The sequence below is a fragment of the Trichechus manatus genome, unplaced genomic scaffold (assembly GCF_000243295.1).
Source record: "Trichechus manatus latirostris isolate Lorelei unplaced genomic scaffold, TriManLat1.0 scaffold00072, whole genome shotgun sequence".
NCBI lineage: Eukaryota > Metazoa > Chordata > Mammalia > Sirenia > Trichechidae > Trichechus > Trichechus manatus.
The window spans coordinates 108699-134240 of record NW_004444008.1 but is presented as its reverse complement, the minus strand read 5'-3'; the positions used below and the strand labels follow the sequence as shown (position 1 = coordinate 134240).

General features: G+C 44.0%; 1 protein-coding gene across 1 annotated transcript in view; it reads right to left on the bottom strand.

Annotated features, from left to right (window-relative positions):
• Nucleotides 1-23266, bottom strand: part of PLEKHG4B (pleckstrin homology and RhoGEF domain containing G4B) — a 58380-nt gene extending 35114 nt beyond the window's left edge. Inside the window, 9 exon segments of the mRNA XM_004380289.2 lie at nucleotides 3039-3137; nucleotides 3517-3633; nucleotides 5887-5973; nucleotides 16034-16127; nucleotides 21109-21232; nucleotides 21314-21505; nucleotides 21826-22825; nucleotides 23027-23152; nucleotides 23252-23266. Coding sequence (XP_004380346.2) covers nucleotides 3039-3137; nucleotides 3517-3633; nucleotides 5887-5973; nucleotides 16034-16127; nucleotides 21109-21232; nucleotides 21314-21505; nucleotides 21826-22825; nucleotides 23027-23152; nucleotides 23252-23266 — 1854 coding nt within the window.
• Between the last annotated feature and the right edge of the window lie 2276 nt (nucleotides 23267-25542).

Genomic DNA, 25542 nt, shown 5'->3' with positions numbered 1-25542 from the left:
AATATTCTTTGCCAACACCACAATTCAAAGGTGTCAATTCTTCAGTCTTCCTTATTCATTGTCAGCCTTCCCATGCATATGAGGCAATTGAAAACACCATGGCTTGGGTCAGGTGTACTTTAGTCTTCAAAGTGACATCTTTGCTTTTCAACACTTTAAAGGGGTCTTTTGCAGAAGATTTGTCCAATGCAAGGTGTCTTTTGATTTCTTGACTGCTGTTTCTGTGGGTGTTGATTGTGGATCCAAGTAAAAGGAAATCCTTGACAACTTTAATCTTTTCTCCATTTATTATGTTGCTTATTGCATCAGTTGCGAGGAATTTTGTTTTCTTTATGTTGAGGTGTGATCCATACTGAAGGCTGTAATCTTTGATCATCAGTAAGTGCTTCAAGTCCTCTTCACTTTCAGCAAGCAGGGTTGTGATCTGCATATCACAGGTTGTTAATGAGTCTTCCTCCAATCCTGATGCCCCGTTCTTCTTCATATAGTCCAGCTTCTCAGATTATTTGGTCAGCATACAGATTGAATAAGTATGGTGAAAGGATACAACCCTGATGCACAACTTTCCTGACTTATTCAAACGACTGCCTCTTGATCTATGTACGGGTTCCTCATGAGCACAATTAAGTGTTCTGGAATTCCCATTTTTTGCAATGTTATCCATAATTTGTTATGATCCACACAGTCGAATGCCTTTGCATAATCAATAAAACACAGATAAACATCTTTCTGGTATTCTCTGCTTTCAGCCAGGATCCATCTGACATTAGCTATGATATCCCTTGTTCCACGTCCTCTTCTGAATCCGGCTTGAATTTCTGGCAGTTCCGTATCGATATATTGCTGTAACCGCTTTTGAATGATCTTCAGCAAGCAAATGATATTGTTTGATAATTTCCACATTCAGTTGGATCATCTTTCTTGGGAATAGGCATAAATATGGATCTCTTCCAGTCGGTTGGCCAAGTAGCTGTCTTCTAAATTTCTTGGCATAGAAGAGTGAGCACTTCCAGCGCTACATCTGTTTGTTGAAACATCTCAATTGGTATTGCATCAACTCCTGGAGCCTTGTTTTTCACCAATGCTTTCAGTGCAGCTTGGATCTTTCTTCAGTACAATCAGTTTCTGATCATATGCTACCTCCTGAAATGGTTGAATGTCGACCAATTCTTTTTGGTATAGTGACTCTGTGTATTCCTTCCATTTTCTTTTGATACTTCCTGTGTCATTTAACATTTTCCCCATAGAATCGTTCAATATTACAACTTGAGGCTTGAATGTTTTCTTTAGTTCTCTCAGCTTGAAAAATGCTGAGTGTGTTCTTCCCTTTTGGTTTTCTATCTCTAGGTCTTTGCACATGTCATTATAATATTTTCCTTTGTATTCTTGAGCCACCCTTTGAAATCTTCTGTTTAGTTCCTTTACTTCATCATTTCTTCCTTTCGCTTTAGCTACTCTATGTTCAAGAGCAAGTTTCAGAGTCTCTTCTGACATGCATTTTGGTCTTTTCTTTCTCTCCTGTCTTTTTAATGACTTCTTGCTTTCTTCATGTATGATGCCCTTGATGTCATTCCACAACTCGGCTGGTCTTTGGTCATTAGTGTTCAACGCATCAAATCTACTCTGGAGATGGTCGTTAAATACAGGTGGGATATACTCAAGGTCATACTTCGGCTCTCATGGACTTGTTCCGATTTTCTTCAGTTTCCATGTGAACTTGCATATGAGCAACTGATGGTCTGTTCCACAGTCGGCCCCTAGCGTTGTTCTGACTGATGATATTGAGTGTTTCCATTGAGTTTTTCCACAAGTGTAGTCAATTTGATTCCTGTGTCTTCTATCTGACGAGGTCCACATGTATAGTCGCTGTTTATGTTGATGAAAAAAGGTATTTGCAATGAAGTTGTAGGTCTTGCAAATTTCTATCAAGTGATGCAATCTCCAGCATCATTTCTATCACTAAGGCCATATTTTCCAACTACAAATCCTTCTTCTTTGTTTCCAACTTTTGCATTCCAATCACCAGTAATTATCAATACATCCTGATTGCATGTTTGATCAGTTTCAGGCTGCAGAAGTTGGTAAAATTCTTCAGTTTCTTCAACTTTGGCCTCAGTGGTTGGTGCGTAAATTTAGATACTAGTCATATTAACTGGTCTTCCTTGTAGGCGTATGGATATTATACCATCACTGATAGCATTGTACTCCAGGATAGAACTCGAAATGCGTCTGTCAGGTTGTTGTACTGTGGGGGCTTGTGTGTTGCTGTGATGCTAGAAGCTATGCCACTGATATTCAAATACCAGCAGGGTCACCCACCACAGATAGGTTTCAGCTGAGCTTCCAGACTAAGACAGACTAGGAAGGACCTGGTGGTCCACTTCTGAAAAGAATTAGCCAGTGAAAACCTTATAAATAGCAGCGGGACATTCTGTGATACAGTGTCAGAAGACCAGCCCCTTAGGTTGGAAGGCTCTCAAAAGATGACTGGCAAAGAGCTGCCTCCTCAAAGTAGAGTTGATCTTAATGATGTGGATGGAGTCATGCTTTTGGGACCTTCATTTGCTGATGTGGCACATCTCCAAATGAGAAGAAATAGCTGTAAACATCCACTAATAATTGGAATGTGGAATGGACAAAGTACGAATCTAGGAAAATTTGAAATCATCAAAAATGAAATGGAATGCATAAACATCGATATCCTAGGTGTTAGTGAGTTAAAATGGACTGGTACTGGCCATTTTGAATCAGACTATCATATTGTCTATTATGCTGGGAATGATAACTTGAGGAGAGATAGCGTTGCATTCACTGTCACCAAATATAGTGGTATGTTTTTCCTGCTGGGTAAGGTGGGGTTTTTTTGGTGACAAGCAGGAAGAAGTGATCTGTTGGTAATTGAAAGGAATCTACAATCAAAAAGGGTTTGAAATTCTCTGCTACAGATGATGGTGTAACCAAATATTTATTTTCAAGTTTTAGCTAAACCCATATGTCCCCACCTATCTGTCAAGTAAATGAAATGTGTGAGAACTTACCTGTGCTGTACCTAGGGCTCTGTGGGTGTTCAGGGAGCAGACTGAATTTTGTAAGAAAGAAATGGCTTGTTTGCAGTTTGCTGTGAAGGATTCCAGTTTCTGTCATGGTGTGAGAGGTGGGAGACAGCAGTAGAAAAGTTCTGTTAGATGCTGAAATAACAGCTTTGAGTTCCTAGATTTATGTTAATCTCACGGTTGTAAAAGACTACCAGGGTGTTAAGCGTGATCTTTGGGAAATTCAATGAAAGCATCAGATGGGAGCAGCCCCACCTCTCCCCACCCACAATGGATTCTAGGCCTCAGACAGGTTGGCACCTCATGCCTACCACATCTTGATTATCCAGAAATAAAGTCTGTGAGTGATTATTATGACAGCGTGGAACTCAGGGGGGTGCTCTTTTCAAATCTGAGTAAAAACATCATATGAGGGAAAGTTCCTGAGGCCCTGGCAAGAGCAGGCCACTGTGCTGTACCTTACCCTTTGGAAGCAGACCCAGTCGCTGTGGCTGTAGGGAAAGGAGCCATCGAGCTCTGCAGTCAGTTGGGAGCTGTCAATGAGCTTGTGCAGGGCCTTCAGGGAGCTCACCACTTCACACTGCCAAGGAAACACGTTCATGTTAGAGCCACAGACCACCCTCCCAGGGAATGACCATTGCAAATGGTTTGCTTCTGGGAGGACTGCTATTAGCGGGTGGAGAGGCCTGAGAGGCTGGTTTAGGGTTATCTCTCCTGCTTTGCTGGGCAGCATTAATGAACAGTATGTGGTTGGATATGGTAGCAAAGGTGAGAATAAATGGAAGGAGAAGAGAGCAACGAGAAATGAAGAAAAGTTCCCAATTAAGACAAAAGCAGTGGAAAGAGACGAAAAGAAGAGAGGGCAGGAAGATGAGGGGAGAAGGAAAGGGCAGAAAGAGGAAGGGAAAAGTGAGAGAATGAATCAAGGGGTTCCACTTCTGACCCGGCAGAGTGACCCTTTTCAGATAAATACCATGAATTCTGCACAAAGTATAAGACAGCTATCTGAAAGCTCAGGAGGGTGTCCAGCAGGTATATGGTGGGGGCAACTGAAACTCTGATGAATGGACTGGCATGGAGTGACTTCCTCGTTTTTATGGCTTTGGCCTGGAGGCAGCCTGTGTATATGGTGAGATATGAAGTGGCTGAAGTTCTAATAGGAAATGGGCATCTTTCTGTCTGAAGAGCCAGAGGATTGAGCCTGCCATAGCCATTGGAAAGGGAAAGTAGATTCCCAGAAGGAAAAAAACTGAGGGAAGGGGAGCCCAAGATTTGTGTGGAAACTCTGTCCAAGTCTCTGGACACATGGGGCAGACTGAGAGCAGCTTGCAGCTAAAGTCTAAAAGAACTGAACCAACCCACTAGAGGTGATAAAGTTTTCAGTTTGAGTTGAACCAAGTTAAGTGTATAACAGAACCCAGAAATGTATAACAAAACCCAGTCTTCACACCATAGCATTCAAAATGTCCAGGATACAATTTAAAATTACTTGATACACGAAGAATCAGGAAAATGTGACCCATTCTCAATGGAAAAAATAATCAACAGAGGCCAACCCGGAGATGACCCGGATGTTGGAATTATCAGACAAGGACTTTAAAGCAGCTATTATAACTATGTTCAATGAGGTAAAGGAAAATACGCTTGCAATAGATGAAAAAATAGAACATCTCAGCAGAGATACAGAAAATATTTTTTAAAAACACACTGGAAATTTTATAACTGAAAAACGTACAATATCTGAAATAAAAAATTCATTGAAAATTGAATGAAGATGTGAGTAAAGAGTCAATGACCCTAAAGATAGACCAATAGAAACAATCTGATCTGAAGAAGAGAGAGAAGGAGAGAACACAGATTCTCAGGGACATATGGGACAATATCAATATGTGTAACTGAAGTCCTAGAGAGAGAGGAGAGAATGAGGCAGAAAAAAAATTTCAAGAAATAATGGGTAAAAATTCCCCAAATTTAGTGGGAGACATACATTTACAGATTTTAAAAGTTCAGCAAAACCTAAACAGGGTAAATATGAAGAAAACCATGCCTAGGCATATCATTGTCCGAAATTGTTGAAAACAGAGAGAAACCTTGGAAGCAGCAGAGGAAAATGACACGTTGCATACAGAGGAACAACAGTTTGAAGAACTGTAGACTCTTCATCAGAAACTGTGGGTGCCAGAAGACAACAGAACATCTTCAAAGTGCCAGAAAAGTTGTGGGGGAAGCAACACCGTCAACCCAGAGTTCTATATACAAGTAGTCCCCAACTTAGGATGTATTCAAGTTATGACGAACCACACTTACGATGGTACTTTTTTTTGTTTTTTTTGGATATCTTATTGTTAGTAATATGTACTACATACACTGTTGCAGCTGATGGTATCATTCTCAGATACTCACATGCAGATGTCCAAAACACGGTAGTGTTTTGAAATGAAAACTAAAAAAAAAAAATGAGGTATTCAACTTACATCACAACTGACTTACGATGGAGTCGTCAGAATGGAACCCAGTCATAAGTCGAGGACTACCTGTATAGAGAAAATATCCTTCAAGAATGAAGGCAAAATAAAGATATTTTCAGATAAAAGAGAAAGAAGCAAGAAAAGAGAGAAAGAAAGAAAAAGAATGTGTTAGGGAAGAAGGATCAGATTTCATATTATGTCCTGTAGGGCTCCCACAAGAATTTAAAGGATTAGAAGTGGGTTTTCAGGCCCCCACTTGGCTGCAGTCAGAACTTACACAAATTCTTTCATGTGTGTACCCTTATCTGCTCAGTTTTATGCATCATTCAGAGTCATACCTAATGCTGAGGGCCTAAAACCTTTACCTGAATTGCTGTATCCTTGTCAGGCCTAAATGCTGATTCTTTATCCACCAACAGCAAAATGCTATGAATTATGGGAGGAACTGTGTTCTGAAAGAAGAAAGAAATATTACTGATTAGCTTTCTAATTTTTAATGGATGGTTGAGTTAACAAAATTGTCCGATTTTGATTGATGCTGCTTAAATAGATATTTTCTCAGAGTAGCTATAATACATAAAATGTAGTTGACTCAGCTTTGGATGTAAATTATTTGCCCTTACGAATTAAAAAAAATGTAATCAAGTCTATTGCGGTCAAATTTACATACTATAAAATTCATCCTCTTAGTGCACAGTCGTGGAAGTTTTGACGAAAGCACACAGTCGCATAACCACGGCCACACCCAGATACAGACCAGTTCACCAAGCCCAAATTTCCCTCCTGCCCCTCTGGAGTCAGCCCTCCCCGTCTCACCCCTGGCAACCACTGATGTTTCTTGTCTCTATAAGTTTGCCTTTTCCAGAATGTCACAGAAATGGACTCACATGGTACTGGCTTCTTTCACTTAGCAAAGTGCATTGGAAATCCATCCATGCTCTGCAGGTATTGTAGTTCATTCCTTCTTACTGCTGAATAATGCTCCATTTACGCACATTCCAGCTTGTTCATCCATCCATGCTGAAGGACATCTGGGTGGTTTTCAGTTTTTGGCAATCATAGGTAAAACCACTATAATATGTGTGAACACAAATTTTCATTTCTCTTGGGTACATCCCAAGGAGTGAGATTGCTAGGTCCTAGGGTAAGTGTATGTGTAACTTTTTTTTTCCAGTTTTTTCTTTTAATTTACTGTGTTTCAGGTAAAAGTTTACAGTGCAAATTAGTTTCTCATTCAAAAGTTTATACAGAAATTGTTTTGTGAAATTGGTTACAATCCCCACAATGTGTCGGCGCTCTCCCCCTTTCCCTTTGCACCCTGGGTTCTCTGTGTCCATTCGTCCAGTTTTTCTGTCCCTCCCTGCCTTCTCATCTTTGCTTTCGAGCAGGTGTTGCTCATTTGGCCTCATATACTTGCTAGAACTAAGAAACACGTTCCTCACACGTGTTATTGTTTGTTTTATAGGCCTGTCTAATCTTTGCCCGAAAGGTGGACTTCGGGAGTGTTTAACTTTTAAAGAAACTGCCAAAGTGTTTTCCAGAGTGGCTGTCCTATTTTGCATTCCCACCAGCAATAGTAAGTATTTAGTATTGGCAAGGGATGTGTGTGTGTGTGTGGGGGGGTATCTCACTGTGGTTTTAATTTGCATTCCCTAATGACTAATGATGTTGAGCATCTTTTCATGCGCTTATTTGCCATCTGTATATCTTTTTTTTGTGAAGTGTGTTCAAATCTTCTGTCCGTATTTTATTGGTTGGTTTGTTTGTTTTCTTACTATTGAGTTCTGAGACTTCTTTATATATTTTGGATATAAGTCTCTAATCAAATATGTTTTTTACAAATATTTTCTCTAGTGTGTAACTTGTGTTTTCATTGTACCAACAATGTCTTTTGAAGACCAAAAGTTTTTAATTTTTATGAAGTTCAGTTTATCCATTTTTTATCTTTTATGGATCATGCTAGTGGTGTTCTAGCTAAGAAAACCTTGCCTAATCCAAGGTCATGAAGATTTTCTCCTGGAAGTTTTATAGCTTTAGACTTTGCATTTAAGTCTATGACCCATTTTTACTTACTTTTTGTATGTAGTGTAAGGTATGGGTTGAGGACCTTTTTTCATATGGACCACCGATTATTCCAGCCCTATTTGTTGAACAAATCTTACTTTTTGATGCGTTTTATGACTTCAGTCAAACCTCCTTGGTTCACGTTTGCTAGATTATAGTTCAGGCCGAGTCATTCAGCAATGTTGTTGTTGTCGGTTGTCATCAAGTCAGCCCCAGCTCACGGCGACCCATGTACAACAGAACGCAGTGTTCCTCTGTGCTGCACCGTCTTCACGATCGTTGGTGTGCTCGAGTCCATTGTTGCAGCCACTGCGGGTCTCCCAACCTGGGGGGCTCCTCTTCCAGCACTCTGTTGGACAAATATTCTGTGGTGATCCGTAGGGTTTTCACTGACTAATTTTTGGAAGTAGATCGCCAAGCCTTTCTTCCTAGTCTATCTTAGTCTGGAAACTCTGCTGAAACCTGTCCACCCTGAGTGACCCTGCTGGTATTTGAAATACTGGTAACATAGCTTTCAGCATCACAGCCCCATGCAAGCCACCACAGCACAATAAACAGACAGATGACTGGTGGCATTCAGCAATGAAGTATTTTTATTACATAAACGAAAATCCAAACCCACTGCTATGATTCTCACTCATGGCGACCCTATGGGACAAAGCAGAACTGCCCCATAGGGTTTCCAAGGCTGTCATCTTTATGCAAGCAGACTGCCACATCTTTCTCCTGCAGAGCAGCTGGTGGGTTCGAACCAGTGACCTTTCTGTTAGCAGCCAAGTACTTTAACCACTGCACCACCAGGGCCCCCTTTTTAAAAATTACATAGTACTTCTCTATTCATTTTCCCTAAAGCTTTGCTTTTTAATAGTTGCTTGTAGTAAGATAAACAGATCTTAGACACTATTTTCTAATTCCCTATTTTGAAGTGAATTTACTGGGTGGGCCTCGAAACTAATGGGTATTTTACGTGTATTAAATTCATCTTACATGCTTATATTTTTGTTAAGTGCTTTTTGTGGATGCCACACAATAAATATCTGTCCAGCCAATAAATTGTCCCCAGGAAAAACCACCCCCATTTTCCCAGTTTAGAGCTGTGATCTCTCTCTTAGTTCAGCTAAAATTTTGAGAGTTATCATTCATTAAAAGCCACAAAAAGTTTTTCAAAGTGTTTTATATCTCTCCTGTATTATATTTGAACGAAATTTTACCATTAGGATTTGTTACTATAGGAAAAAATGAATATTAATTCTTGAGTGAGAACAGAATTAATGCTTTATGACAATTACGCATGTTAGTATACATTAGTCATGTGTTATGTGGAGTTAGCGGTGAGCAAATACTTAGGATTTTCTTTCACTAAGAAAAAAAATCATTATATCCTTTTCAGAATGGAAAGCTTTTTATGGTAACTGAATTTTAATAATTTAATAAATTTGAGGTAAAGTTATTTGAAATTGAGGCAGTTATGAAAATGAGTTGTACTTTTTTGCCCTCTGTGAATAAAAATTCTACTTCTCTATATCCTTCAAAAATCAAACTGAAAATGGAAACAGGACCCTTAGGCTTAATCCAAATGGGAACCGCTGCATCTACCCCGCTCCCCGTGTTGGGACCATGTCTTGAGCTCGCTGTGAGGAAGCCAGGTCAGGGCCTACTGGGTTCGTCCTCCTCAGGGTGAACGGCTTTCTTTCTTTTTTTTAATTGTGCTTTAGATGAAGGTTTACAGAACAAATTAGTTTCTCATTAAACAATTAACACACATGATGTTTTGCAACTTCACTTGTCAACCCCATGACTGTGAACACTGTCCCTTTCTCGACCTTGGGTTCCCCATTTCCGTTGGTCCAGCTTTCCTGTCCCCTCCTGCCTTCTTGTCCTTGCCCCAGGGCTGCTACGTCCATTTAGTCTCATATATGTGGTTGAGCTATGTGTATTATTGTTTGTTTTATGGGCTGTCTAATCTTCGGCTGAAGGGTGACCCTCAGGAATGACTTCAGTACTGAGTTAAAAGGGTGTCCAGGGCCATACTCTTGGGGTTTCTCCAGTCTATGTCAGACCAGTAAGTCTGGTCTTTCTCTGGGAGTTAAAATTTTGCTGTACATTTTTCTCAGCTCTGTCCGGGACCGTCTATTCTGATCTCTGTCAGAGCAGTCGGTGGTGGTAGCCGGTCACCATCTTGTGCTGGATTCTGTCTGGTGGAGGCTGTGGGAGTTGTGGTCCATTAGTCCTTTGGACTAATCTTTCCCTGGTGTCTTTGGTTTTCTTCATTCTCCCTTGCTCCAGATAGGGTGGGACCAGTGGAGTATTTTAGATGGCCACTCATAAGCTTTTAAGACCCTGGACGCTACTCATCAAAGTAGGAAGTAGAACATTTTCTTTATAAACTATGTTATGCCAGTTGAGCTAGATATCCCCCGAGACCATGGTCCCCAGCCCTCAGCCCGGTATTCAGTCCCTCAGGGAGTTGGGATGTGTCTATGAAGCTTCCATGACTTTACCTTGCTCAAGTTGTGCTGAATTCTCCAGTACTGTGTACTGTCTTATCCTTCACCAAAGTTACCATTTATCTATTGTCTAGTTAGTGTTTTTCCCTCCCACCCCTCCCCTCCCTCATAACCATCGAAAATTGTTTCTATGTGCAAATCTTTGCATGAGTTTTAATAGTAGTGGTCTCATACAGTATTTGTCTTTTTGCGATTGACTTATTTCACCCAGCATAATGCCTTCCAGATTCATCAATGTTGTGGGACGTTTCCCAGATTCATCATTGTTCCTTATCATTGCATAGTATTCCACTGTGTGTATGTACCGTAGTTTGTTTATCCATTCATCTGTTGATGGGCATCTAGGTTGTTTCCATCTTTTTGCTGTTGTGAATAATGCTGCAATCAACATAGGTGTGCATATATCTATTCGTGTGACAGCTCTTATTTCTCTAGGATATATTCCTAGGAATGGGATTGCTGGATCGGATGGTATTTCTATTTCTAGCTTTTAAGGAAGCGCCATATGGTTTTCCAAAACGGTTGTACCATTTCGCATTCCCACCAGCAGTGCATAAGAGTTCCAATCTCCCTGCAGCCTCTCCAACATTTGTTATTTTCCGCTTTTTGATTCATGCCATAATGTAGGGGTGAGATGGTATCTCACTGTAGTACTGATTTGCATTTCTCTAATGGCTAGTGATATCAAGCATTTCCTCAGTGTCTGTTAGCTGCCTGAATGTCTTCTTTGGTGAAGTGTCTATTTATATCATTTGCCCATTTTTTAAATCGGATTATTTGTCTTTTGGTGGTAGAAGTGTTAGATTTTCCTACAGATTTTAGAGATCAGAACTTTGTTGGATTTGTCATAGACTGTTTTTGTTTCCCAGTTTATAATTCTCTTTTAGAAAACAAAAATCCTCACAACTGGAAAAGATTGAAGTCATCAAGGATTTCATTTTACTTGGATCCACAATCAACACCCACCGAAGCAGCAGTCAAGAAATCAAAAGACGCATTGCATTGGGCAAACCTGCTGCAAAAGACCTCTTTAAAGTGTTGAAAAGCAAAGATGCCACCTTGAAGACTAAGGTGCGCCTGACCCAAGCCATGGTGTTTTCAATCACCTCACGTGCATGCGAAAGCTGGATGATGAATGAAGGAGACCAAAGAAGAATTGATGCCTTTGAATTGTGGTGTTGGAGAAGAATATTGACTATACCATGGACTACCAAAAGAATGAACAAATCTATCTTGGAAGAAGTACAACCAGAATGCTCCTAGAAGCAAGGATGGCGAGACTACATCTCACATACTTTGTACATGTTATCAGGAGGGATCAGCCCCTGGAGAAGGACATCATGCTTGGTAAAGTACAGGGTCAGCAAAAAAGAAGAAGACCCTCAATGAGATGGATTGACACAGTGGCTGCAACAAGGGGCTCAAGCATAGCAACAATTGTGAGGATGGCGCGGGACCAGGCAGTGTTCAGTTCTGTTGTACACAGGGTCGCTGAGTCAGAACCGACTCGATGGCACCTAACAACAACAGGAGCTCTTTTTACTCTTTTGATGAGCATACGTGTTTAATTTTTAAGAAGATTCCAGCAATCTAGCTTATCTTCTGGCGTTTCTGTATTGTTAGCTATGTTTTGTATCTTATTTATGCTGTGTATTAGGTCTCTAGTGTTCACCATGTTTTTTCTTGTATGTTCTTTATAGTTTTTGGTTTTATATTTAGGTCTTTGATCCATTTTGAATTAGTTTTTGTGTATGGTGTAAAGTATGGGTCCTCTTTTTTTTCTTTTTTTAAAAAAAGGACATACAGCTTTGCCAGCACCATTTGTTAAAAAGACTGTCTTTTCCCCGTTTCATGGACTTTAGGCCTTTGTCAAAGATCAGGTGACCGTAGGTGGATACATTTACATCTGGGTTCTCGATCCTGTTTCACTGGTCATTGTGTCTGTCATTGTACCAGTACCAAGATGTTTTGACTACCATACTGTATAGCAGGTCCTGAGGTCAGATAGTGCGAGGCCTTCTTCTTCAGTAGTGCCTTACTTATTCTGGGCCTCTTCCCTTTCTATATAAAGTTAATGATTAGTTTTTCCATGTCATTAAAGAATGCTGTTGGTATTGGACTGGGATTGCATTGTTTTTGTAGATTGCTTTGGGTAGAATTGATGTTTTCACAATGTTGAATCTACCTATCCATGAGCATGGTATGTTTTTCCATTTATGTAGGTCTCTTTTGGTTTCTTGGAGTAGTGTTTTGTAGTTTTCTCTGTACAGGTCTTTTACGTCCCTGGTTAGATTTATTCCTAAGTATTTTATTTTTTTAGGGGGTATTATAAATGGTATTGCTTTCCTGATTTCCTTTTCGTAGTTCTCTTTATTGGTATATTGGAATCCAACTGATTTTTGTATATTTATCTTGTCTTCTGCTACTCTGCTGAATCTTTCTGCTAGTTTCAGTACTTTTTTTGTGGAGTCATTTGGGTTCTCTATGTATAGTATCATATCATCCTTAAGGATAGTTTTATTTCTTCCTTCCAGTTTTGATGACTTTTTGGTTAGCAGCTGTAGCATGCCATAGCTCTTAAACACTGTACCACCAGGGCCTGTACCAATTTGTATGCCCTTTATTTCTTTTTCTTGCCTTATTGCTCTAGCTAGGACTTCTAGCACAATGTTAAATAGGTGATAAAGGGTATCCTTGTCTTGTTCCTGTTCTCAGGGGGAATGTTTTCAGCCTCTCTCAATTAAGAATGATGTTGGCTGTTGGTTTCATATAGCTGCCCTTGATTATGTTGAGGAATTTCCCTTTTATACCTATTTTATTGAGAGTTTTTATCAGGAATGGGTGTTGGGCTTTATCCAATGCTTTTTCTGTGTCGACTGAGATGATCATGTGATTCTTTTATTTTGTTTTATTTATATGTTGGATTATGTTAATTGATTTTCTAATGTTGAACCATCCTTGCATAGCTGGTATGAATCCTACCTGGTCGAGGTGTATTATTATCCTTTTTTTTATACAATGCTGAATTCTATTGGCCAGAATTTTGCTGAGAATTTTTGCATCTATATTTATGAGAGATATTGGCCTGTAATTTTTTTTTTTTTTATGTCTTTGCCTGGTTTTGGTATCAGGGTTATGCTGGCTTCATAGAATGAATTTGGAAGTATCCTATCCTTTTCTGTGTTCTGAAATAGTTTAATACTGGTGTAAGCTCTTCTCTGAATGTTTGGTAGAGCTCTCCAGTGAAGCCATCTGGGCCAGGGCTTTTGTTTTTTTTTTTTTTTAAAAAAAAACCTTTTCAATCTCTTCTCTTGTTATGGGTCTGTTCAGATTTTTGACCTCAGTTTGTGTTAGTTTAGGTAGCTAGTGTGTTTCTAGATATTTGTTCATTTTCTCCAAGTTTTCAAATTTGTCATGGTTTTTCACAGTACTCTGTTATGATCCTTTTTATTTCAGTTGAGTCTGTCATAATGCCCCCCACTCCATTTCATTTATTTGGGTTATTTGTGTCCTCTCCTGTCTTTCTTTTGTCGGTTTGGCCAATGGTTTGTCAATCCTTTCAAAGAATCAACTTTTGGTTTTGTTGATTCTTTGTATTGTTTTCTATTCTCTATTTCATTTATTTCTGCTCTGATTGTTATGATTTCCTTTCTTCTGGTGGCTGCGGGCTTGTTTTGCTGTTCTCTTTCTATTTGTTCGAGTTGTGCAGCTAACGTTTTGATTTTGTCCCTTTCTTATTTTTTTGACGTGTGCATCTATTGCTATAAATTGGCCTCTGATAACTGCCTTTGCTGTGTCCCAAAGGTTTTGGTATGATATGTTTATTCTCGTTTGATTCTAGGAATTTTTTTTATTCCATCTTTGATTTTTACTATTACCCCGTGGTTTTTAAGCAAGGTGTTATTTAGTTTCCATGTATTTGATTTTTTTCCCCTTGCTCTTCCTGCTATCAATTTCTACTTTTATGGCATTGTGATCAGAGAAGACACTTTGTATTATCTCAGTGGTTTGGATTTTGTTCAGGGTTGCTTTGTGGCCTAAGATGTAGTCTATTCTGGAGAACATTCCATGTGCACTGGAAAAGAATGTGTACTTTGTTGCTGTTGGGTGGAGTGTTCTACATATGCCTACGAGGTCAAGTTGGTTGATTGTGGACTTTAGATCTTCTGCATCTTTCTTGAGTTTCTTTCTAGATATTCTGTCCTTTACCGAGAGTGGTGTGTTGAAGTCTCCTACTATTATTGTGGAATTGTACATTTCTTTTTTCAGTGCTGTTGGTTTGTTTTATGTATTTTGGAGCCCTGTCATTGGGTGAGTAGATATTTATTACAGTTATTTCCTCATGGTGGATTGTCCCTTTAATCATTACATAATGTTTTTCATTGTATTTTATGCTGGATTTTGTTTTAAAGTCTACTTTATCTGAGATTAGTGTTTCCACTCCTGCTCTCTTTTGGTTGCTGTTTGCTTGATACATTTTTTTCCATCCTTTGATTTTTAATATATTTATGTCTTTGTTTCTAAGGTGTGTTTCTTGTAGACAGCATACTGATGGGTCCTGTTTTTTAATCCATTCTGTCACTCTCTGTCTCTATGTGTACATTTAAGCCATTTATGTTCAGTGTGATTACTGACAGGTGTGAGTTTATTGCTATCATTTGGTAGTGCTTTTTTTGTGGTGCTGGCATTTTCTTTGTTCCTCTTACTCTCCTTTGCTGAATTCCTTTTGTTTGTGTATTTTTTTGGTTTCTTTTGTTTTTGTAGACTTTGTGTTTACTGAGACTTTAAGTTTTTCCTCTTTATTTTGATGAGTAGGTTTTTTAACTTTCTTTGTGGTTACCTTGTTTAAACCCATCTTTTATTACTTGATATCACCTTGACTTCCTTTCCATTTGAAAGTTCTATACCTACACTGTTTAGTCTCTCTTTTATTGTTCTGAGGTTGTTGTCATTTACAGATTGACCTCTCTGGTTCCCTGTTTTAGATGTGTGTTATCCTTGAGAGTTCATTACCTGGATTCCAGGATTACCTGGATTCCATTCGGTGCTTGATCGAGTTCTTTATCCCTTCATTTGATGCTTAGGGTTCCAAGATCGACGTTTGTATCTGTTTTACTTACTTTTTCATGTCTTTGTTGAAGAAAAATTGCATGGTGCTTCTGTCTATAGGGCCACGTTGGCTGATAAGAGTGAGTGGCTTTCTCTGTGAGGCCCGTCCCTGCGTGACTCGAGTACTCAAAACCCCCACTTAATGTAGTGGACATTTTAGTCTGTTTCTAGAGGTTGATTTTCTTTTCCATGAGCACTTCAAGAACATGTTGCTACAAGTTGCTGCTTACTTGGGGGCCGAGTCCCGCCAGCCTCGCCACCCAAGACTTTCCTTGCCAAAAGTCCTCCATTTGGTGACCCTCATCAGGGGGGCATCCAGGGCATCCTGGTCTTTGAGGGAGGGAGCTGAGGCACCAGGTCCCACAGAGACCTCAGACTCCATGGAGACCATAGACCACACAGAGACCCCAGACCACGGTGCAGCTTGGCCCCCACGGGGTCTGTGCACACATGTCTGATGGGAACCAGAACAACCCATGTGGCCCCTGGAAGCCAGGACAAAAATGCCACTGAGTGGTCCAGGGCCCCATCCCCCACAATGAGTTTAGCCCACCTGTCCATGCTTCTGTCCCGTCTAGGAGGGGGTGTACATGCCCCTGCACCCCAATTTATTCAGACAGAAAATGAGATCACAGCACCCGTACACGTAGTCTTGGCTGGCTTTAAGGCTTTGCAGCTACCCCAGAGGACAGCCTCCCAGACAGCCCAGAGGACAGACACTTGCTCCTTAGCCCAGTGGCTCTGCCTGGACCCCAGGAAGAGAAGGGGCTGGGGGCCGGCTGGTGCCAGGCTCCTTTACATTTACATTTCTCCCCCTTTAATCCCACCTCACCTGCAGGGCTTCGAGAGCCTGGGAGAGAGCAGGGGCGATTGGACCCTTCCGCGCATCTACCAGGATGACCAGCCCCAGGTCCTGCACCTCCTTCCTGCAGAGAGAGACAGGCATCCTTGAGCGTTGCGGTCACTGGTTCCCCATCCCTAGGCAAGAGTAGTGACCCTTGAGGTTCCTTCTGCGTCTGAGGTCAGGGGCTCCTTACTTCTGCCCCAGGTCAGTTCTACTCATCAGTGGAGACAGACAGATTACTATTATGTGTAACCTCATCAGTGGTGCCCCTTGGGCCTCAGAGCTGCGGGTGTTAGGGGCAATGCTGTGGTCACCCCCTCCAAGGCTGCAGATGCACAAAATGGACCTTCTCCCTCAGCTGCCCACCAAGGAAGCAAAGACCCCAAGAGTTCTTGATCACTTTGTTTCTCTGGTTTTAACATGAGCATAGATGTTAGTTCTAATGCGGGGGGCAGGAAAAGAAAGGACTGCCTGTTTCCCAGACAGAGGCTGAGACCCACTATATGGCTCATTGTCTCCAGGGCTAACACAAGACTGCAAAATGCCTTCCAAAAACAGAAACACCATCTTGTCTGAAAACCCTTTACAAGCTTTGATGCGATTGCAATTGTGATCGGAAGCTTCCGTTCTAACCTTAACAAAAATGATAGGCTAGGGTGACCAGATACACTCACTTTGCAAAAGTTTTCATTTTCTTTGGAACTTCTTTGCTCTAGCTTCCGTGACTATTTAATATTTTCATTAAGCTGCATTTCTAGATGCTAATCTTAAAATGGACACGTGCAACAACGTACTGGTGGCTTCCAGTCCTGGTTGTGGGGGTGGGTCTCCCTGTGTGCTGCCACAACCGGTAAGAAGTCAGCACTGGGGGGTGACTTTTAAAGAATATTTCAAAAAATGATGTGTCTCTTGGGGGAGACCAAGGTATTGAGGACCAGGAATGGTTTCTAGAAACAAAAATTGATGCCTGGGGTGTTGGCTGCTCAGAAGTCATGACAAAGAGACAGCAGGAGGGCTGTTGCAGCAGACATTGCCTTCCTCCTACCTCCCTAGAAGCCCCCAGTTCGGCAGGTCTTTGCTCCAGGGCTTTTTATGGCTACCGAGCCTGCCATAGCTGGGAGGGCGCGGAGTCACACTAGGGTTGGGTCCTGAGACACAAGTCCCCACCTTCTGAGGCTGGTGTCCACCCTGGTCCAGGGTTCCCTGCAGGATCAGGCTCCAGTAGCTTATGGTGGTGAGGCTGGATGATGCTCCTTGGACCATGTCTGTTCTCCCCTGATGACCCACCCTCGGTGTTTCCCCCTTCACCTCTGACATCACACCAGCTGTTGTGTCTGCATCTCAGGGTCCCAGTAAGACAATTTCCTCCAAACATTAGGAGATGCCGTGCAGAGGAGCGAGGTGCTACAGAGGCTAGATGTGTCTTGCAGCATCACTGGCCATTATCCGAGATGGGCATGTTCTCCATTATCCATCTCATCCACTGGTGGCTTTGCTGAAGGGAGGGCCATAGAGCGAACAGCCCACCTCTCCTTGGGGCCACTAGGAGGAGATTTGCTCATTACCATGTTCACATTGGCACTGCTCAGTGTGAGCTCTGGGCCAAACCTGCTTCTCTTTTTTTGGGTTCCGTCTTCCCTGGCCAGTGAAGCTGGCTGACTAAACCCCTCAGCCACCATGTTCCTGGATTTGGCCCCTGAGGTCCTTTCACCACCTGAGAACACTGTGCTGATCTGCCCTCCACATCCTAGGTCTCCCTGCCCAAGTATGGTCCCTCCATCCACTCCACACCACGGTCAGTGTGGTCTTCTAGCCCAGGGGACTACTCCCTTCCCAGTATCTCCTGGCCTCACCCACTGTCAGCTCCACCTCCAGTGTGGAATGTGACTTTGGTTCTGGGCTTTGTATGTGCTGTGCCTTCTACCTAGAAAGTCTTTCTCTTCTTGTCTCCTTCAACAGGTAGACTGTGAGCCTGTCTGTGAATAAGTTCCCAGCCCCTCCCTGGCCGAGGCTGCGGCTCCTTCCCTAGCACTGTGGACTTGCCTGACACTGGAAGCTATAATAATTTGGGTCCATATATTGTCTACCTTGAGGGCAGGTACCATATTCCATTCTCCTTTGTATTTCCCAGTAAGTGTTGGATGGATATACTGATGGATAAATGGACGAATGGATGAAGGATGGAAGGATGAGTGGAGGACGGATGGGAGGATGGATGGTTGGTTGGTGGTTGGATGGAGGATAGACAGTTGGATGGAAGATTGATAGATGGAGGATGGATGAATGGATGGAGGATAGATGAATGGATGGAGAATCGTTGGGTGGATGTATGGATGTATGGAGGATGGATGGTTGGTGGATGGATGAATGAATGAATGGTTGGATGGATGGAGGATGGATGAATGGATAGAGGATGTGGAATAGATGGAGGGTGGATGGATGGAGGATGTGTGATAGATGGAGGGTAGATGGATGGAGGATAGATGAATGGAGAATGGATGGATAAAGGATGGATGGAGGATGAGTGGATGGAGGATGGGTGAATGGATGATGGGTGGATTCCTGCACTGGGCAGGAGTCAGGTGGGTGATTCTGAGACTCCATATGTATCTGTATCTAAGATTTTGATGGTAGTCCATTTTCAAGGCAAGCTTACAGGCATGCAGGGCTCCTCATCACACACCTACGGTAGCTGTTATCAAGACAAACTGCAGATTCTTTTCTTTGGGTGGAGCTGGGCTAGACCCTAACAGAGCTGAAGACAGGTCTCACATCCCACGAGGGCAGTGGATTTGGCTTCTCAAGGTGCAACAGTCCATTAGGATACTGGCAAAACTAGGATCCTTGCAGGGAAACAACGAGTCAAATCCCGAGGCTTCAGAACCATTTCTTCCCATGTGCTTTAGGAATTTACTTCTCAGCAGAGGTTCCCTTCAGAGCTGGTGAAGACACCTGCTTTGGTGACATGGTCCTTCTTTGCTGTGGCAGAGTGGGAGAAGCACAGGACTAAAGACCTGGGGCCAAAGCCTGACTCTGCGGCCCCCACCTCCCACAGTGAAGTTCTGGGAAAGAATGTAATCCCTTTGTCCTCAGGTATTTCATTTACAAATGGAGGAAACAGACCTCAGCTCATTGGCTAAGTGAGGTATGGTATGTGGAAGGGCACACACTCCACACAGTGTGTGATAGTACTATGCTTGTCGGTAAGGACAGCTCTCCATCACAGCCCGGGTAGTTCTGCAGGCTCCCATAAAAGAATGCTTTTGGAAAACAGAAAATGTTATTACCCTAGAACAGAGCTTACAAGGTACAAAAGAATGCAAGGATGAAATCAATTTTTCCAGTGTGGTTTCGTTATATTTTGAAAACTCTGCTGATGGACAGTTTTGAAATCCCAGCCTCACTTGGGGCAGTAAAGCTAGGGTCTGCTGGCTAACTGGGAACGATACCCTGGGGAAGCAGTGTGGACAGAATATCATTAGAGCTACTTCTCACTTATTGAGTATCTTGTTATCTGACATTTTGCATTTATGACAACAGTAAAAAATCTACTATCTGACGATTCTGTGCATTAATACCATACGTCTGGCAGTAACAAACACCAAGTTGCGAGGTAGGAGTAATGCTGGCTGTGATGGTTAAGGCTATGTGTCAACTTGGCTGGGCCATGATTCTGAGTGGTTTGGCAGTTATGTAATGAAGTAATTTGGCAGTTATGTCATGATGTAGTCATCCTCCATTTTGTGATCTGATGTGGTCATTCTCCGGTTTTGCATAATGCCGATTTTCGCATAATGACCGAGTCTTTGGAACCTAACTATGTCAGTAAGTGAGGAGTGGATATGCTTTTTGTCTGCCTAAATGTTCCCGCATTGATTCTACCTAAACTATTTCAGAAGAAATTTAAATAGAAAGTTGATATGCTGCAAAGAACATGAGATCAGTGACATGATAGTGTATCATGTAATATGTCCTCACACAAGATCACATCACGTGATGATGTATCACGCAATATGCTCTCACATGATATCACATGATGTGATGATATACCATGTAATATGTCCTCGAACAAGAGCACATCATTTGATGGTGTATCATGTACCACAGTACACCAGACCTTACATAGATCACTCTAAGCCTTTAACACACCTTTGAGATGCTGTTATCACCATGGACTGGTCTAGTGAGGACCATGCCTACCCCAGCCAGCAAGGGCAGAGCTGGGTCTGGACACAGGCAGTCTGACCAGGGGTTCTATCTGTGTCTGATGACTGGAGGGGCCCAATGACAGCTTTAACCTCCCTCAACTTGGCAATCCTGCTTCTGTCATGGGTCCACAGGAGCACCAGAAACCACAGCCTGGGAGAAGGTCATCCGGCCACCTGCCTCTGGAGCGGCCCGTGGTGATGCCATGTCCCACGCAGGATGCAGGTGGCATGCTTTGTCCTCAGGAGGCAAGGGTGTGTGAACTTCATCTTGGGGGCTGGGACAAGCAGAAATCACACCGACACCCCCAATCCTGCACCACACAGCAAGTTTCTCCGTATGGTCTCTTAACATCTTATTCTGAACCCCGGCTATGTCAGCTCACGTTTTCATCCAAGGCTACTTCAAGTCTTGTTTTAGCATAAAGGGGAGTATAAAGTCTACGAGTGTAAATAAACAACACTGGGTAATGAAAGCAATGCCCAATTAAGGGTCCAGTTAAGGTGGATGGGACAACTGGGGGGAAACCAGAGTGAGCTGGGGTGGTGTGAAGCGGGGAGCAGCCTGAGCCAGGGAACCCCTGCCCCGCGGGAGAGCTGGAGGACAGAGGAGTGAGTACAGCCACTGTGTTTGGGAGGAGGGGGACGAGGCGGTTGGCAGAAGGGCCAGAGTGGAGGCGGTTCTGGGTCAGATGGCTCCTGTGACTACAGACGGGAGACTCTCTGGTATCAGAGGACACATTCACATGGGTTATCCCCGCAGCACGCTCCTGATCACATCACTGCCCGTGGGAGGATAGGAGCCCCAAACACAGAAGGTCTCAGCTGAAAGCAGCTGGGAGCCAGCTCGGGTCCCACCTGGGGATGCTGTGCAGGTACATCAGGAGGCAGGTCAGTTCAGTGCTTGAGGCGTGCTCCCTGGCCCAGAGTGGGCCTCCTGTGCACACCTGCACCACCGCCCGGCCGCTGCGGTCCCGGGTCCCTGTGGGGACAGAAGGGGCGTCCTGAGTGTAGGCTGTGCCCAGGGGGCAGGGGAGGGCCTGTGTGGCACAGTGTGGCTTACCTGGGAGGGTCACTGTCCCCAACTGCAGCAGTGCCGGGCTAACACCTAGCACCTGGCTGGGCGCCCTGAGCTCAGAGTCTCTGGGGTCCTTGGGGCACAGCCGCTTGGGTGGCTGGTTAGAGAAGGTGCCAGGCTTTGGTCCCTGGGAGCTGCTGCTGTCCGCGCCTATGTCAGCTGAGGCTAGAGGAACACCTACCAAGGACAGATGGGTCAGAAGAGGCTCTTCCCTGTGGTCTGAGACAGCCGCTCATCTCAGCTTTAAGGCAAACATAGACACATGGAAATAACAGGGTCCCAGAGAATCTGGTGAGACCTGGCCCATTTCAGGTAAAGAATGTAGGTGGCCACACCTTACAGCACAGGTGGGGTCCTGGGAAACCCTGGCTATTTCAGTTCTGCCACATGCAAGTGTATCGATGCAAACATTGTCTCACCAAGTCAAGATGGACTCGAAGACGGGGCTTCCCAAGAACCTCGTTACCAGATCATGGGGGTGTGGTGGGGGCAGTTACCTTCATCTTCCCGGGGTCTCTCGGGGCTCCCCACTGCAGCACTGAGACCCGTGGCTCCTGTTCCTGCAGCCTGGATGCCTGCCGAGTCACAAGACTCTTGCTGGGCCTCGGGTCCGTTGCCAAGGGGGCTCCTGAGTGGCTTGTCCCATGACCGTGACCTCCTGGGTGCCATCCTTGCCCTATCTGTTGGCGGTTGGCTCTCCAGGGGCCTCTGGGGGGGTGCAGGGCCCCTCTGCACTGGGCTGGCAGCTGCCCTGGGCCTGCTGCCCTGGGTCAAGCATCTGGGAGCTGCATCCGCGGCCTCTTCCAGGAGGGACTCTTCGGAGCTGGAGCCCAGGGGCACAGGGTTTCGAAGGGCCTCCACATACGACTTCCGGAACCAGCGCCCCCTGGGTTCCGGGCTGGGCCCACCTGTGTAGGAGGCCTCGGTGCTGCCCCTCCTGTCCATGGGCCCTGGCCCCACTCTTGGCCCTTCCAAGTCTCCATCCGAGCTCTCAGGGGGCATTGTGGGGCCTCCGTCCGGACACCCAGGGTACAGAGTTGGGGCTCCCTGCTGGGAGAGTGGGCCTGCCATGGCCGGGGCTGGGGCCTCCCAGATGCTGTCGAGCAGTGGATGCTCAGGCTGGGGGCGGCCCTGCAGGACAGAGGTAGGGTCTGTGATGCTGCCCCATGGGGCGTGGTGGATGGCAGTGCCGGTGGTCAGCAGGCAGCTGTGCAGCGGAAAGCTGCCCCGATCAGCACTCACCTGCTCCAGGAACTCTCCCGTGAAGACCTGGCCATACATGGCCTCGGGGACAGCGATGTGCCCCGTTTCCCGCCCTCACCGGGAGAGGCATGTCAGGACCAGCCTGGCGGTGTGCTGACCCCTGGCCACCACATGCAGGTAGAAGTTGCCGGGCCTAAGCCGGACTCTGAGGAGGGTGGCCAGCTGCACCACCACCTTCCCTTGGTCGCACAGAGGCCAGCCGTCCTGGAGGGCAGTGAGGCTGGGGTACTGGGTCTACAACAGAGAACAGAGGGACAATTGAGGTTAGCGGGGGCAGGGACACCCAGAACCCTCACGGAGGCCCCCAGCGCCACCCAGCAGGTCCAGCCCTGACATTCACACGTCTCCCTGCCAGGTCTCACCCTGGGGCCACCATAATTCAAAATGACAAATCTCAGATTGAAAAAAAGAGTCACGGATGCTCGTTGCCCCCACCATGAAGTGCCCTATCAGAGGCCTGAGGTCCCAGTGCACATGGGCAGGCCTTTGTCGCCTGCTCAACTTGGGCAGTGAAGCCATGCCATCCAGATCTTGTGCTGGGCCCAGAGTAGGAGGGTCGGCCTGCAGGCAAGAGGAGGCGCCCCACAGCTGAGGGGAGAGGGTGCCCAGGCAATAGGGCCCCAAAGCCAAGTGGAGGGGGCGCCACCCTCTGACACTCACCTGGGCACCCCACATGGCACATGGCCCCTGTCAGTTACCAGCCCCCCACCCTTCAAAATGTCAAGTTGGCCAGAGGCCCCACTCAGCAGGGCACGGCCTCAAACATGACCCCTTACCCCTTTGTGCAAAAGAAGGCACAGACCAGGCTGTTGGGACTGCCTTTGGGTCTGGTGGGAGAGGGAGGTAATGGTGAAAGCCCAGCTCTACCTGCTAGGAATAAATTATGACCATTACTCAAATTTACACACCAACCACTAATGCTAAAGATGAAGGAACTGAAGATTTTTACCAACTTCTGCAGCTGAAACGGATCAAACATGCAATCAAGATGCATTGATAATCACTGGTGACTGGAATGAGAAAGTTGGAAACAAAGAAGAAGGCTTGGCAATTGGAAAATACGGCCTTGGTGATAGAAACGATGCCGGAGATCAAATGATAGAATATGGCAAGACCAACAACTTATTCACTTCAAAAACCTTTTTTTCGACAATATAAATGGTGACTATACACGTGGACCTCGCCGGATGGAATACACAGGAATCAAATCAACTACATCTGTGGAAGGAAAGGATGGAAAAACTCAATATCATCAGTCAGAACAAGGCCAGGGGCCGACTGCAGAACAGACCATCAATTGCCCATATGCAAGTTCAAGTTGAAAATGAAGAACATTAGAACAAGTCCATGAGAGCCAAAGCACGACCTTGAATATATCCCACCTGAATTTAAAGACCATTTCATGAATAGATTTGACGTACTGAACACTAATGACCGAAGACCAGATGAGTTGTGGGATGATATCAAGGGCATAATTCATGAAGAAAGCAAAAGGTCCTTAAAAAGACAGGAAAGAAAGAGAAGACCAAAGTGGACGTCAGAAGAGACTCTGAAACTTGCTCTTGAATGTGGAATAGCTAAAGCCAAGGGAAGAAACGATGAAGTAAAAGAGATGACTGAGTGGATCATAACATATTATGGATAACATCATAAAGAATGGGAATTACAGACAATTGTGCTCATGAGGAATCTTTACATAGACCAATAAGCAATGGTTTGAACAGAACAAGGAGATACTGCATGGTTTAAAATCAGGAAAGATGTGTGACAGGGTTATATTCTTTCATCATATTTATTCAATCTGTATGCTGAGCAAATAATTCGAGAAGCTAGACTATATGAAGAAGAACATGGCATCAGGATTGGAAGAAGACTCATTTACAACCTGCAATATGCAGATGACACAACCTTGCTTGCTGAAAACGAAGAGGATTTGAAGCACTTACTGAGGAAGATCAAAGACTACAGCCTTCCATATGGATTACACCGTAACATAAAAAAACAAACAAACAAAAATCCTCACAACTGGACCACTAAGCAACATCATGATAAGTGGAGAAAAGACTGAAGTTGTCAAAGACTTCATTTTACTTGGATCCAGATAAATGCCCAGGGAAGCAGCAGTCAAGAAATCAGATGACATTGCATTGGGCAAATCTGCTGCAAAAGACCTCTTTAAAGTGTTGAAAAGTAAAGATATCACTTTGAGGACTAACATCACTCAGTCGTCCATTGCAGTGAGGAACTTGTTTCTGTTTTCAACGTTGTGTTGTTAGGTGCCATTGAATCAGTTCTGACTCATAGTGACCCTATGTACAACAGAATGAAACACTGCCTAGTCCTGTGTCATCCTCACAATGGTTGCTATGTGTGAGCCCACTGTTACAGCCACTGCGTCATACCGTCTCGTAGAGAGTTTTCCTTTTTGTGGCTGACCCTCTACCTTACCAAGCATGATGTCCTTCTCCAGGGACTAGTTTCTCCTGATGACATGTCCAAAGTACTTGAGATGCAGTCTCATTATCCTTGTTTCCAAGGAGCACTCTGGCTGTACTTCTTCCAACACAGGCTTGTTCATTCTTCTGGAAGGTCCATGGCATATTCAATATTTTTCACCAATACCATAATTCGAAGGCGTCAATATTTCTTTGGTCCTCCTTACTCATTGTTCAGCTTTTGCAAGCATATGAGGCAACTGAAAGTATCATGGCTTGGGTCAGGGGAACCTTAGTCCTCAGAATGACATCTTTGCTTTTCAACCCTTTAAAGAGATCTTTTGCAGCAGATTTGCCCAATGCAATATGTCATTTGATTTCTTGACTGCTGCTTCCCTGGGTGTTGATTGTGGATAGAAGTAAAATGAAATCCTGGACAACTTCAGTCTTTTCTCCTTTTATCATGATGTTGCTTATTGGTCCAGTTGTGAGGATTTTTGTTTCCTTTATGTTGAG